This window comes from Thunnus albacares, chromosome 24, assembly GCF_914725855.1.
Source record: "Thunnus albacares chromosome 24, fThuAlb1.1, whole genome shotgun sequence".
Taxonomy (NCBI): Eukaryota; Metazoa; Chordata; class Actinopteri; order Scombriformes; family Scombridae; genus Thunnus; species Thunnus albacares.
This window is the reverse complement of record NC_058129.1, coordinates 12,249,209-12,265,609: the sequence shown is the minus strand read 5'-3', so window position 1 is coordinate 12,265,609 and position 16,401 is coordinate 12,249,209. Positions and strand designations below refer to the sequence as shown.

Below are 16,401 nucleotides of genomic sequence, written 5' to 3'. Positions count from 1 at the left end.
CTGCAGGATGTAGAGTAGTAGAAGTGTCTGTTGTGTCTGTTGTTGCTTCACCTGCAGGTAAATCTAAACATACATGTAAATATACTTATTAATCCTTTAGTAAGGACACACAATGATTCATAAATGACAACACATCAGACAATAAACACATCTGAAGCATAAATTATAGATAACGGTTGACCAGTACTGTTCAATTACATGAGTAAAAAAAGGTGAAGAATCCAAGTTTAAATTATTTTACATGGAATAAGTTATTCTAGCTTTAATGTGTCCTGTAGACAACTTGAATAAATATAGATGGTTGCAGTCTAATATTGATTAGTATTTAAGTTAGCTATGTTCCCTTTATAATATGGAAATTATATTTATGATTCAATATATTTTATTGCGCTAGTGTTACCATGATAACACAAGTATGTAAGAAACCATTTAACAATAGATAATATTGATATTTGACTTGAAATTAACAAGGTGTAACTGTGACATTCAAATAATAATAATAATAATAATAATAATAATAATAAAGACAACATAGCAGTGTATTATCAGTTACACAGAGACCACAAATAAGTGGCTGAACTGATCTGCTTCAGAGAGTGGTGTAGATGGGAGATCAGATGTAACTTCTCCAGCAGCTGGAGGCTTCTGCAGATATTTCCTGAGTGCATCTGGACAGTTATAGAATAGATATCAGCCTGTTACAAGCAAAAACATGTAGCTGCAGAGTAGACAAACAACTGCTGCAGCCTGTTGCACCAGCTGTGTGTCAGTTCAAACGTAGTTATAACGTAAATTATTATTTCTAAGTTGTGATTTATGCATCACTAAAATAAAAGCTTTCACCACGGAGATAAGTTACAACATAACTCTAATTGCTGCCATTTAGCAACACAGTAATCCAGTAGAGACCTAATTTATTGATATGATATTTCACTATTGATCCAGTTTACTACAATGTGCTACAATGCCAAGTGGCTCGTGCCAGCTTACACATAGTTGATGCAACCCAGTGCAGAAATCTATGTTTTTATGGATATAGCGTTAGCCATTATCACTGATATTGGTCAGTGAAATTTCAGCACAAAGCCTTACGTTGTAGGAAGGAGCAGTTATCCAGATAGCTCGCTACTGGCTTGTCATTCAGTCTCATATCCTTCAGTCTGTAACAATATGTGAGTACTGCAGCTATCGTAGCATCATTATCTAGCATTAGCTTTATTGCTACTTAGCTAGCTATGTTAACATTAGACGACATACCTTATATTGGACTTTCTTTTCCTCCTCCTCTTTTCTCCGTTTTCTTTCTTGCGCATCTGGAGGTTTGGACCTTTTCATTATGTAATAAAATGTGAATATCTGCCTCTTGACATCTCGTCACAGACTTTGTCTGTCTGTGATGCATCATCCCTCTTTTTCAGTGCGCACAGTAGAGGTGCAGAGCAGATGAAACATTGTGAGGATTTTTTTGTGACTTTTAACTTGTGTGGTGGGACAGGTACATTTCTTTTCCATTTGTCATATAAAGAAATCGGACAAGCCTTAAAGTCGAGCCGTAAATTCTGTTCTGAATTTATTCTTTTTTTAAAAATAAATTCAGAACAAGATTAGAATTTATTTTTATTATAAATATAACAAAACATTGTTTCTAGAGCAGCAACAGTAAATGGTAAATGGACTGTACTTGTAGGTTTTGGTGCCCCCCCCAAACCACATTACCCCACCAGCACTGCCTCATCACCACCCTGTCATACATTGAGGAGCAGGTGGACCCAAATGCAGAGACCAGTAAGCAGGGCTGAAGAAAAGCGTCTTTATTTCAAAGACTGGCAGGAAAAAAACAAAAGCAGGATGAGCTGAGTAGAACAAGATACAAAAAAAACATCGAGTGAGAAGGAAACTGAGCAAAAACTGAGCTCTGTATCATGTAACATCTGAATATACTGGAGATATTGTCCAGTCCAGTGTTTATTGAAGTAGCAGCATGTTGTCATTAATATTAATGAAGCTCTTTTTCACTGTTTGTATTTGACAGTTTTTAACCTGCATCCTGTTGGGTTCAGGTGTTTGGAGTTTCCATTTTCTAAACTTGTTCATTCTAAACCTTCTTCAGCTCTGAACAGATTATGAAACATTGAATGATTTCAAACACAATAATCTCATGGATGCTGAAGAGAAAAACATTTTTTTGACTTAACTTTTTTCTACTGGTGTCCAACGACGAGCGCTGAGGCATGAAGTCACCTCGGGGGGTCTGGAGGCATGCCCCCCTGGAAAACCTTTTTTTTAAATGATGCAATTTGGTGCATTCTGGTCATGATTTTTATTCCTGGCAAAGGCACCAATTTATACATGAAAAGCATAAAATAAAATATTTGACCTTCATAAAGTATGCTATTTCTCTCCTTACTGACAAAACACTTGTAGGCCTACTTATTTTAACTATTCAACTATATTTTAGAATAAAAATAACACAAATATCTGAACTTATTATCTTTATCAACTTTAAAGGCAACCAGAATCTACATCAGTCAGTAAAAGAAAAAAGTTAAAATTCTTGTTACTTTCATATTAACATGACAATCAATAGTCTTATTGATCCTCCTTATCGGTTTGGTTCTTTATCAATACTGTTATTGGTTCTTTTTCATTAATAAATAATTAATTTTAAAAAAATATATTTATTTTAAAAAACGAATAAATTCAGAACAGGATTAGAATGTATTTTTATTATAAATATAACTAAACATTGTTTCTAGAGCAGGAACAGTAAATGGTAAATGGACTGTACTTGTATAGCGCCTTTCTAGCCTTCCGACCACTCAAAGCGCTTTTACACTATGAATCACATTCACACACATTCATACGCTGAATGGGTTCAGGGGCTACCATGCAAGGTCCCAACCTGCCCATCACAGGAAATCTAATCATTCACACATTGATGGCACAGCCATCAGGAGCAATTTGGGTTTAAGTATCTTGCCCAAGGACACATCGACATGCGGACTGGAGGAGCCGGGACTCGAACCGCCAATCTTCCAATTAGTGGACGACCCGCTCCTGACCCTACTTCCTGAGCCACAGCCGCCCAGCTGCAACAGTCATGTTCACAACAGCAAAGTCACTTTATAAACTCAATAATATCTCTGGAAACAAATGTAAAATGTCAATAAAATAAATATTATTCCTGACATGAAAATACTGAGTGAAGTTTAGAAAGAAAGAAGAAGACAGACATCAGTTAGTATCAGTCCTTCCTCCTGTCCTCCTCCTCCTCCCTCTGCTGCTGATGTGATTGACTGCTGCAGGTACCGCTGGTAGAGAGGAGAGGCTGCTTTGTCTCAGCCAGCAGCTGAGTTTACAGGAATGAGCCAAATTTGAAGATTGGTGGCAAACTAAGCTAAACAGTTAGACTACATACAGACAGCTTTAGTTTTAGCTTGTTGCTAACAATTAGCTATTAGCCGAGCTAGCGCGCTGTGGTTGTGTAAAACATAGCAGCGGTGGATGAGAGACTGCGGACAGAGCAGTTGAAAATATCACTTTTCTACATGTTAATACTTGTTGATCAGGTGTATTGATAGAGTATTGGCTTTTTACTCGCTAATGTGTTATTGCACTTAAGAAGTAACGAGCGTAGTTGTCGTCAACTCGAGTAATCTTCACTTCACATGTGATCTGCTGTTCACTGACTTTGCTGTGTGTGTGTGTGTGTGTGTGTGTGTGTGTGGAGGAGAGGCTGCAGTTTGAGAATAAATTACACCAAAACATTAAAAAGTGCTGATAAAAGAACCGGTAACATCGGAGCTTATCAATACTACAGTCTTTAATAATATATCCTCGGGGCTCGTTTAATACCGGGTTTCGGTACCCATCCCTACAGAGAAATAAGTGCACATTAAATAAAACTGCCATACCTTTGATTATTTTGGAGAAAACAGACGTATAAATTGATGTCTGGAACAACGAACGTCTCTTTCCCTCGCCGTTTAATCATTTACAAAATGAAAAAAGCAGAAATGTGGTGGCAGAGTAAAATCTTTTTTGTGTTAGTGGTAAAAATAAACAGACTATGATGGAACAAATAATTCACTTTTGATGGAAATCCGTCTGTAGATGGAGCTCTTGCACCCATGTAATCTGCTTCTAACGCGACATGATTTCTTCTTTATTCAGATTGTGGAACTGCAGTTTGTCAGAGATCAGCTGTGCTTCTCTGCTCTCAGCTCTGAAGTCCAACCCCTCCCACCTGAGAGAGCTTGATCTGAGTCACAACAAGATTCTCAACGGTTCAGGAACAAAGTTGTGTGATTTTCTGGAGAGTCCACACTGTAGACTGGAGACTCTGAGGTCAGACACCATTTCTTACTTCTGTGCTGAGATTAATATGATGTGAAAGTTGTGGTGACACTAAACTGCAGACATAAGGATGATTTTTATCAGGTAAAATCTCCTTCAGATTTACACGTTCAAATGTTGTTTTCAAACATTTAAATACTATTTAAAGCCTCCCTCCAGTGTATTTTGGCATTTTTGAGATATTTCATATTTTTCTGAGTCATTTTCTGACCATGTTGATTAGCCACAATGTTCACCAAATATTTGTGGACAAATAACTTCATTTTGTGCTCAAAGATCCAAAATGTCAGCTGTTGTTAAAACTGAACAATGACGTATGACTATAGTAGAACGCTGCAGTCATACGTCATCCTCATAAAATCCCTTTGTTTTTGTGAGCGTCACATAGGCTACTGATACAGTATCAGGCGCCTGTGTTTCATACTAAATAGTCTACTGGATGCAGACGTGCTGCAACGACAGATTAATGCTTCAAATATAAATCATTTATTTCAGTTAAACACTCTCCAACCAACATGTGCACAGAAAATAAGGTTTAATGTGGTTAAAGCAGGAAAGTCAGTAAATCAGTGTGCAGTGATGTATAAATGAATGTGGGTGATTGTTACAGTATCTGTTGTCCACAGCTGTTTATACTGTATGAAAAGCTTCTCCTTCACTTCATTAAATCCCTGCAGCATCTGATAGATAAGAGTTAGATAGAGTTATAGTATTAACAGTAAACAATATGCATTAAATGTTACAACATAAAAGGTTCAATTTCCATAGAAAACAATAAAATAGCGCAGCAGCATTTTTCCACACAACTTATCCTCAGCAATGCAAAACAGCTCTGTGAGGGACAGAAGGGACGATGTGCAGCAAGGCAATTTCCACAGGAAACATTAATGAATAAAAATTCCTCATTGAGATAAAATTCACAAACACAAATTGGAAATAAGAATTATTAAAGTGCCTTTTTTAACTGTTCCACACATCCACAAAAGTCACTTGTCAGAGTAAAAATGACAATAATTTACTTTTTTCATTTTGTTTGTGAACGTAGAAATCAGAAGAACAAACAGTTGAAAGCATCCAAACAGTGTCAACATATAAATGATTCAATTTATGAATTTTATTCAAGCCATTACTTCCCTGTTAATGATCTTTTCATTTGATCCTGAATTGTGAAGCACTTTGTAAAGTCTGTTTCAATATGAGCTCTATAGATTAATTATTGATCATCCTTCTGACGTTTAATAATAATGATTGACAGTGTTTCTACTAGGATTATTTTCAGGGGGGGTGGTAGGCCCCCTGAAACTACTAGTTATGTTACGGAGCAGACGTGTCACAGATACGGATACGCGGTGTCGACAGTGTCGTCATAGATACGCAGTAAGGCGGTTGTCTGTATCGCTGTATTTCTCTACACTGAGCTGAAATGAAACAAGTGCACAAAAAATAGGTAAATAAATATTAAACAAATATTAACAATATTTATTAACCTCATTTTTAAATATTAACAGTATTTATTTACAACACATAAATAAACGTAAGACTTATGGATGATAGATGGACCAATCAGTCTCTATCTGAAAAACAAATCTGGATTCTCAGCCTCTATATGATCCTTAATATAGATCAATGTTTGTAATATAACAACATAACAAAACTGACTGATGGGGAATTAATTTGTTTAAACTTAAAGCCAAATCAAGACAACAGTTTGACTTATAAATGAATCAGATGAATCAGCATTTTGTTTCCTAATAACTGAAAGTGTCAGTTTTAGTGCTGTGTTTACAACAGTTACTGAGGTCAACGACCTTCTAACAGCTGAAGAAAACATCATGTTAACAGAGTTGTTGTGTAGTGTTAGTACCTGTGTTAAAACATCTGTAAGTCCTTTTATAGCAGGTTTGAATCTTGTGCTTTGACTTTTGTTTGTTAGGATGTCCTTTAGTTTGGATAACAGATTGTGCCTTTAAACATATTTAGAGAACAGTAATTCATCTAGATACAGGTGGAAGTCAGACCTTAACAGTTTTTTCTGCCTCCTGTTTTGAATGTGTTCATGTCTCTCCATCACCTGACGCCTGGGCTGCCTCTGTGTGTTTCTCTTTACTCCTTCAACTGTTTCTTTAAATCTTGAATCAGTTGCACCTTCTTCCTTTTCAATCACTTCTTTACTTTCTCCTTGTTTTTCTTTCAACACCATTAAGTTACATCCTGCAATTCTTCCTCACTTCTGTCTCCTCTCTCCTGATTTCTTCACTCACTCTGAAAATGTAAAAGCTTTCCTTTAATAAATCTGACAGCAGGGCCGGCTCTAGACATGTTGGTGCCGTAGGAGAGATTAGGTTTTGGTGCCCCCCCCAAACCACATTATTCCACCAGTACTGCCTCATCACCACCCTGTCATACATTGAGGAGCAGGTGGACCCAAATGCAGAGACCAGAAAGCAGGGCTGAAGAAAACCATCTTTATTTCAAAGACTGGCAGGAAAAAAACAAAAGCAGGATGAGCTGAGTAGAACAAGATACAAAAAAAAAATCGACTGAGCAGGAAACTGAGCAAACACGACAGAACAGACTTGACTAACTGAACAGACGACTCGACAAAGACTGAACTGAAAACTGAACTTAAATACAAACTGAAGTAATCAGACAACAAGGAACAGGTGGCACAATACAAGGGCAGGCTGGCAGCTGATAGGCTGGGGAAGACACTAGGAGCAGGGCAAGACCGACGAGGCTACTGCAGGGCAGGTGAGAGGAGGAGCACATGAAAACAGGAGGAGTGAAGGAACACACAAGAGAAACACAGAGCAAAGTAAAACACAGAAAACACAACAGCACTCAATAACAAGCCAGCATAAATCAAACTGTCTCTGAATAAACCAACCTAGGTACACAGCACTACAAGCTAACCAATAATCTAATACAGTCTTTCAAAGATACAACTCAAATAACATGAATGAGCAAAAAGACTGGACAACACAAGTGTAACACAGAAAACCAAAAGAAGAAAAAACACAAAGAGCCCAAACCATGAGTCCATGACACACCCGCTCATTCTACAGTAAAAATATGGACAACAAACATCAGACACCACAATGGTTTCAAGACAAAAATATATATTTTTATAAATTGCAATTACTTTTCAAACAAACAAATCATGTTTCAAAGAATGAGTCAATTGTTAAATATTACTATTATTAACTACCTTTACCTGTTAGTAACATCCAAGACGCTGGCACTTGGTTGATAGATTACACTGGATAGATGACTCCTTCCATGATGTCATGTGCCCACAATGTTCTGGGGTTTCATTTATAAAACAGTGTGTAGGATCCATACTAAAATTGTACGTGCGCACAAAAGCCAAAAATGGCGTGCACCGAAAAATAATCATATTTATAAAACCATGCGTACACACGAATGCACGTATATTTCCCTTTATAAATCACAGTCCACCTGGAAATGTGCGCTCATGGATCAGCGTCATATCCCGCCCTCTACACGCCCACATTCAACCATAAATGGTCGATGCAAAAGCCTTCATGAATATTCATGTACATGTGTTTCTTTCGCCGCACCAATCACTCTCTCTGTCTTTAGACGCCTGGCCAATCAGTGTTGAGAGTCAGTGTATCGGAGCCTCTCTTGTCACTTGTGCTCAGCAGCAGCAGAGGAAGGACCGCAACAGGCATGAACAGACATTTAACGTTTTATTTCCCTGTTTTCAGATGTATTGAAATTATGTGTGTAACCCAAAACAACCATATACAACCTCAATAAACATTCCTGTGGATTATTAAGTCAGACATCTCTGGTTAAATGTTTAACACACCCTGCAGTGGGCCAGCTCCCAGTTAACCAGTATAAGTAGTTTTTACACCACTCACTCAATATGTAAAATACAATAAACACTATATTAGTTTATATTTACTCCAAAATCCAGCATACAGGTATTTCTCTAATTGACACAGTGAGCACAGGTGGTGAAGATGAGCCGGTGAGGTGACTGGAGAAGGCAGAGTGTGTGTGGCAGCCACCGCTGTGTCTCCAGTGTCTCTGTGCTTGACAATACAGCCGTGTTCACTGTAGCCATTTTACACATATAAACTACATGGGAACTCATACTTGGTGATATATGCACAGTATAACCAAATATTAAAAATCTATTAACGCTCTGTCCTGTAAATATGTTTTAGTTCCGTCTGTTTAAGTTATTTGATGTCATCTTGGATTTCTACAATCAATGATGATCATTTCATCAGTAAGTTAACGTGGCTAAGGTGAAAATCAATCAGTATTTTCATGCTTAGCTAATATTGGAGAAAGGCAACCCAGACTTTGCAGAATCCTGCCACCTGCCACATCCTGACATCATTCATTTCAGCTGCTGCTGCTCCACAACTGACTCTCTCCTTTGTGCTCCGGGTGAGGCAGCACTGATGAAATGTTGGGCAGACTTTAAGATCTGAGTTGCTTTATATCTTTACAAATTGAAAGATGTTTATGGAAGTTATGGCTCACTACAAGCCAAAGTACAGATAACACTGCTGGTTTGAGTGTTTATGATAATGTGGATCTATAATTGATGTTTGATATTAAGTGAAATGAAATGTGTGAGAGGATTATTATACAATCTGCCTTCAATTCACTTCAATTCTGCGTCGTGGATTTCCCTTGTCTCTAAAATGTTCCTATGCATGGGTAAGAGTTTAGGTGCAGGTGCGCACATTGTCCCATCAAGTTTGTTTTTATAGATCACAACTTTTGCTTGGGAAGTGGCGTACGCCTCTTTCAGGCCCCGTTCCTGCTTACTCAACAAATGAGATCCCTGGACTGTTCTCGTGGGTTTTGAGTATTTCACTGCAATTTTTCCAGTCATTAAATCAATTACTGATTAGTTTGTAGTTTTTTTGTGAGAACAGGTTGCAGCAGAAGCAGTAAAGACTTTTTAAAAAAATTTTCTTGGAATATACCCAACCAACTTCTCTTGATTTTCTCTCCATTCACTTATTTTCTGTAGAAGTGGTGGTGATGGGAACTTCTCCCATCCTCTCATTTTGTAAATGTAGAGTCTTATTTTAGCTGATATGGCCTCTGCTGACTATCTCTGTCCTCACCATATCAGACAGGGCTGCCAGTCAGCAGGATCTATAGCTGCTGCCTTGATGGACTCACATACTTCAGGATCTGTTCCAGTTGATGGTGTCTGCAGGCTGTAGAGTAGTAGAAGTGTCTGTTGTGTCTGTTGTTGCTTCACCTGCAGGTAAATCTAAACATACATGTAAATATACTTATTAATCCTTTAGTAAGGATACACAATGATTCATAAATGACAACACATCAGACAATAAACACATCTGAAGCATAAATTATAGATAACGGTTGACCAGTACTGTTCAATTACATGAGTGAAAAAAGGTCAAGAATCCAAGTTTAAATTATTTTAGATGGAATAAGTTATTCTAGCTTTAATGTGTCCTGTAGACAACTTGAATAAATATAGATGGTTGCAGTCTAATATTGATTAGTATTTAAGTTAGCTATGTTCCCTTTATAATATAGAAATTATATTTATGAATCAATATATTTTATTGTTACCATGATAACACAATTATGTAAGAAACCATTTAATAAAAGATAATATTGATATTTGACTTGAAATTAACAAGGTGTAACTGTAACATTCAAATAATAATAATAATAATAATAATAATAATAATAATAATAATAATAATAATAATAATAAAGACAACATAGCAGTGTATTATCAGTTACACAGAGACCACAAATAAGTGGCTGAACTGATCTGCTTCAGAGAGTGGTGTAGATGGGAGATCAGATGTAAGTTCTCCAGCAGTTGGAGGCTTCTGCAGATATTTCCTGAGTGCATCTGGACAGTTATAGAGTAGATATCAGCCTGTTACAAGCAAAAACATGTAGCTGCAGAGTAGACAAACAACTGCTGCAGCCTGTTGCTCCAGCTGTGTGTCAGTTCAAACTTAGTTATAACGTAAATTATTATCACTAAGTTGTGATTTATGCATTAGTAAAATAAAAGCTTTCACCACGGAGATAAGTTACAAAATAACTGTAATTGCTGCCATTTAGCAACACAGTAATCCAGTAGAGACCTAATTTATTGATATGATATTTCACTATTGATCCGGTTTACTACAATGTGCTACGATGCCAAGTGGCTCATGCCAGCTTACACATAGTTGGTGCAACCCAGTGCAGAAATCTATGTTTTTATGGATATAGCGTTAGCCATTATCACTGATATTGGTCAGTGAAATTTCAGCACAATGCCTTACGTTGTAGGAAGGAGCAGTTATCCAGATAGCTCGATACTGGCTTATCATTCAGTCTCATATCCTTCAATCTGTAACGATATGTGAGTCCAGCAGCTATCGTAGCATCATTATCTAGCATTAGCTTTATTGCTACTTAGCTAGCTTTGTAAACATTAGACGACATACCTCTATATTGGGCTTTCTTTTCCTCCTCCTCTTTTCTCCGTTTTCTTTCTTGCGCATCTGAAGGTTTGGACCTTTTCATTATGTAATAAAATGTGAATATCTGCCTCTTGACATCTCGTCACAGACTTTGTCTGTCTGTGATTCATCATCCCTCTTTTTCAGTGGGTACAGTAGAGGTGCAGAACAGATGAAACATTGTGAGGATTTTTTTTGTGGCTTTTAACTTGTGTGGTGGGACAAGTAAATTTCTTTTCCATTTGTCATATAAAGAAATCGGACAAACCTTAAAGTCGAGCCCTACACTCTGTTCTGAATTCATTCTTTTTTTTAAAATAAATTCAGAAAAGGATTAGAATTTATTTTTATTATAAATATAACTAAACATTGTTTCCATAGCAGCAACAGTAAATGGACTGTACTTGTATAGCGCCTTTCTAGCCTTCCGACCACTCAAAGCACTTTTACACTATGAATCACATTCACCCATTCACACACATTCATACGCTGAATGGGTACAGGGGCTACCATGCAAGGTCCCAACCTGCCCATCAGAGGAAATCTAATCATTCACACATTGATGGCACAGCCATCAGGAGCAATTTGGGTTTAAGTATCTTGCCCAAGGACACATCGACATGCGGACTGGAGGAGCCGGGACTCGAACCGCCAATCTTCCGATTAGTGGACGACCCGCTCCTGACCCTACCTCCTGAGCCACAGCCGCCCAGCTGCAACAGTCATGTTTACAACAGCAAATTTACTATATAAACTCAATAATATCTCTGGAAACAAATGTAAAATATCAATAAAATAAATAATATTCCTGACATGAAAATACTGAGTGAAGTTTAGAAAGAAAGAAGAAGACAGACATCAGTCAGTATCAGTCCTTCCTCCTGTCCTCCTCCTCCTCCCTCTGCTGCTGATGTGATTGACTGCTGCAGGTACCGCTGGCAGAGAGGAGAGGCTGCTTTGTCTCAGCCAGCAGCTGAGTTTACAAGAATGAGCCAAATTTGAAGATTGGTGGCAAACTAAGCTAAACAGTTAGACTACATACACACAGCTTTAGTTTTAGCTTGTTGCTAACAATTAGCTATTAGCCGAGCTAGCGTGCTGTGGTTGTGTAAAACATAGCAGCGGTGGATGAGAGACTGCGGACAGAGCAAAATGAAATTTAAAATGAAAATATCACTTTTCTACATGTTTGTGCTTGTTGATCAGGTGTATTGATAGAGTATTGGCTTTTTACTTGCTAAGGTGTTATTGCACTTAAGAAGTAACGAGCGTAGTTGTCATCAACTCGAGTAATCATCACTTCACATGTGATCTGCTGTTCACTGACTTTGCTGTGTGTGTGTGTGTGTGTGTGTGTGTGTGTGTGTGTGTGTGGAGGAGAGGCTGCAGTTTGAGAATAAATTACACCAAAACATTAAAAAGTGCTGATAAAAGAACCGGTAACATCAGAGTTTATCAGTACTACAGTCTTTAATAATTTATCCTCGGGGCTCGTTTAATACCGGGTTTCGGTACCCATCCCTACAGAGAAATAAGTGCACATTAAATAAAACTGCCATACCTTTGATTATTTTAGAGAAAACAGACGTATAAATCGATGCATAAACAACCGCAGGTAGCTGGAACAAGCGTTGATGTCTGGAACAACAAACTTCTCTTTCCCTCGCCATTTAATCGTTTACAAAGTGAAAAAAGCAGAAATGTGGTGGCAGAGTAAAATCTTTTTTGTGTTAGTGGTAAAATAAACAGATTATGATGGAACAAATAAGTCACTTTTGATGGAAATCCGTCTGTAGACGGAGCTCTTGCACCCATGTAATCTGCTTCTAACGCTACATGATTTCTTCTTTATTCAGATTGTGGAGCTGCAGTTTGTCAGAGATCAGCTGTGCTTCTCTGCTCTCAGCTCTGAAGTCCAACCCCTCCCATCTGAGAGAGCTTGATCTGAGTCACAACTACAGTCGGGACGGTTCAGAAAGGAATCTGCAGTTTGATTTTCTGGAGAGTCCACACTGTAGACTGGAGACTCTGAGGTCAGACACCATTTCTTACTTCTGTGCTGAGATTAATATGATGTGAAAGTTGTGGTGACACTAAACTCCAGACAAAGGATGATTTTTAAAATCTCCTTCAGATTTACACATTCAAATGTTGTTTTCAAACATTTAAATACTATTTAAAGCCTCCCTCCAGTGTATTTTGGCATTTTTGAGATATTTCATATTTTTCTGAGTCATTTTCTGACCATGTTGATTAGCCACAATGTTCGCCAAATATTTGTGGACAAATAACTTAATTTTGTGCTCAAAGATCAAAAATGTCAGCTGTTGTTAAAACTGAACAATGACGTATGACTATAGTAGAACGCTGCAGTCATACGTCATCCTCATAAAATCCCTTTGTTTTTGTGAGCGTCACATAGGCTACTGATACAGTATCAGGCGCCTGTGTTTCATACTAAATAGTCTACTGGATGCAGACGTGCTGCAACAACAGATTAATGCTTCAAATATAAATCATTTATTTCAGTTAAACACTCTCCAACCAACATGTGCACAGAAAATAAGGTTTAATGTGGTTAAAGCAGGAAAGTCAGTAAATCAGTGTGCAGTGATGTATAAATGAATGTGGGTGATTGTATCTGTTGTCCACAGCTGTTTATACTGTATGAAAAGCTTCTCCTTCACTTCATTAAATCCCTGCAGCATTTGAAGTCAGCAGGACTGATATGTTGATAAATCTGCAGCCTCTGAGAAGTGCTGCGCCAGAGAGCAGTGCCGTTACGCACCACCGTTCACTGTGTTTACCTTCATTAAATCTCCTGATGACACCAGGCTGCTACAGTAGAAACACACACACATCTACACACACAGTGTTAAAACTTCCTGTAAAAACATTCAACAACTGGCAGCAGGGTTGCCATTAAGTTACTGTAAAATTAACATTTTTTACTGTTACTAAAATTTACGGTTTCGTGCTGTTAATGAAAAATACAGTATGATCTGGTTTTTCATTGCTTTATTAATATAACTGTTTTTTTCTTTTACAGTATCTTGCAGTTGACAGATTTGTTTGATTGAACTATTTAGTTTGTATTTTTTTTACAATCATTTTAATAAACCTATTTTTAACCTAAATGAATACTGACTGAGCAGGTTAAACACATAGGAATAGTCACAATACATACAATTAAAGACACTTTTGTTAAGAAAAAGGTTTTAATAGACCTGGTTGTCATTCTTCATAAAATCTCTGTCCAAAGCTGGCTACAAGCACATAATGCAAACCAGAACAAAATGTTCTTTAGGATTGAAGAACAGAGCTAAATCACTGATATTTCAATCATGTAATTACAATGTAAGAGAAAAAAAACACAGCTTCTTGTTGCACTTGACTTTTTATTTGAATATAAAGTTGGAAACTTCACATGCAGAACAATTGCATGTTAAACAAAAAGCTGAAACAGAGCGTTCTCTCTCAAACTGTCTTTGGCTTTTTGATGGAAATAGTAGTACAAGGCACTTAGGCTCAGAAATATTGACATGATCAACTATACAGTATCACCTTTTTGACAAACAGTATATTTAAAATTTATGAAACAGTGTTTAGAAAAGCAAAGCAGGTGACCAGAACAGGACAGTTCAGTTGAATAAAACTGCATCATTTGCTGTTAAGCAGCTTTTAACCAGAGGACTGTTCCACAAAGCAGGATTAGAAAGTTAGGCAGATAAGTGTGAAAAGATGACATCATCATGATAGTGTTTTGAATCTGTAAAGCAACATTTGAATGAGCTATTTGGATATGATTCAATTATGATTCAAAATTCAAGTTCATGATAACAAACCAAATTTCAGCAGTTTTACCATTTTTAAAGTCATGTGGTAAACTTACTAACCTTGCTTTGTGGAGCAGCAACAGTTACAGACAACTGAGCTACATCACAGAATTACAAACAAACTCTCAGATAATATCTGGCTCTATATCATGTAACATCTGAATATACTGGAGATATTGTCCAGCCTTAAGGCATATCAGTGGTACAAATAAAAAGATGAACATGACATAAATAAAAGATGTTTTGTCAATATAATGCTGTCTGTCAAAAACAGTTGAAATATAAATGAAAATATAATGAACAGCAGCAGACATGTTACATCATGTCCAAATATGAACTGTATGTCAGGCTCTAACAAGGAACACGGTTAAGTGCAGAAGTCCAAGTATTGGGCGATGGCAGGGGAGTGAGTTAGTTAATGACTTATGGCCCAGTCAAAGACACCAGTTCTCCCAATCCAGCCTTGGTAGCCCTCTGAGTGTGTGTGTGTGTGTGTGTGTGTGATTGAGAGGGAGAAAGAATTAGACGAATGAGACCAGCTGGTGTTTTGATAAATAGAAGCCAGTAATGGGATTGAGTAATCTCACTATCTTAAATGAAGTCCCACTTGAAGTCCATGAGTTTCCTCAGCAGAGTGGATACAAACTTTCAAACATTCAGACCTTTATTTTAAATCAATTTTGATAACATTAAAACATCTGTGACGACAAAGACTTTTTACTGATTCACACTGAGCATCTTTTTGGTCTTCATATTTAATATAACATGAAAAAGCTGCACTGGCTAATTCACTGTTAAGTCACTGTGTGTTTATTGAAGTAGCAGCATGTTGTCATTAATATTAATGAAGCTCTTTTTCACTGTTTGTATTTGACAGTTTTTAACCTGCATCCTGTTGGGTTCAGGTGTTTGGAGTTTCCATTTTCTAAACTTGTTCATTCTAAACCTTCTTCAGCTCTGAACAGATTATGAAACATTGAATGATTTCAAACACAATAATCTGCTTCTAACGCTACATGATTTCTTCTTTATTTAGATTGTGGCGCTGCAGTTTGTCAGAGATCAGCTGTGCTTCTCTGGTCTCAGCTCTGAAGTCCAACCCCTCCCATCTGAGAGAGCTGGATCTGAGTGGAAACTTCTTGAGTTCTTCAGACAAGAATCTGCTGTCTGATCTTAAGAAGAGTCCAGACTGTAGACTGAAGACTCTGAGGTAAGTAGAGAGTTGGAGTCAGTCCGTGCTGGTTTCAGCAGTTTTGTATTAAACACAGTTAGTATCAAAGCAAAGATCCAGTATTTCCTGGTGAACCTCCAAACTTCTTAGTGGCTGCCTTCCTCAGTGAAGCTGTGAGAGGAGAACGGTGACAGGCTTCAGGATCGGACACAACGACAGAGAGAGAGAGAACAGTCAGCCAATCAGATCAGCCAGAAGCTTGTTGTGATCATGTGTTTGAGTCGATGTGAAGACGACTGTTGTTGTTGTTGTTCATGTCTGCAGGAAATAAAGCTGGATTACAGCTGACAGCCTTACAAGATGTATAAAGACAGTGGTCCTCATTCATCCAACTGTCGTACCATCAAATCTGATCTGAAAGTGTTTGTTCTCTCATTTCAACACTAAAGAATTGATCAGTTCATCTTTGTCAGAGTTCTAAGATCAGTCTGACTGAAGCCTGCAAATCACTGGCTCTGATTTCACAGAACCATCATTACGT

General features: G+C 37.5%; 1 protein-coding gene across 1 annotated transcript in view; it reads left to right on the top strand.

Annotated features, from left to right (window-relative positions):
- LOC122976033 (ribonuclease inhibitor-like) overlaps window positions 1–16,401 on the top strand; it is a 28,788-nt gene that overhangs the window by 9,690 nt on the left and 2,697 nt on the right. The window contains exons 3-5 of the mRNA XM_044344281.1: window positions 4,174–4,347; window positions 12,710–12,886; window positions 15,726–15,899. Coding sequence (XP_044200216.1) covers window positions 4,174–4,347; window positions 12,710–12,886; window positions 15,726–15,899 — 525 coding nt within the window. The remainder of the gene's footprint in view (window positions 1–4,173; window positions 4,348–12,709; window positions 12,887–15,725; window positions 15,900–16,401) is intronic.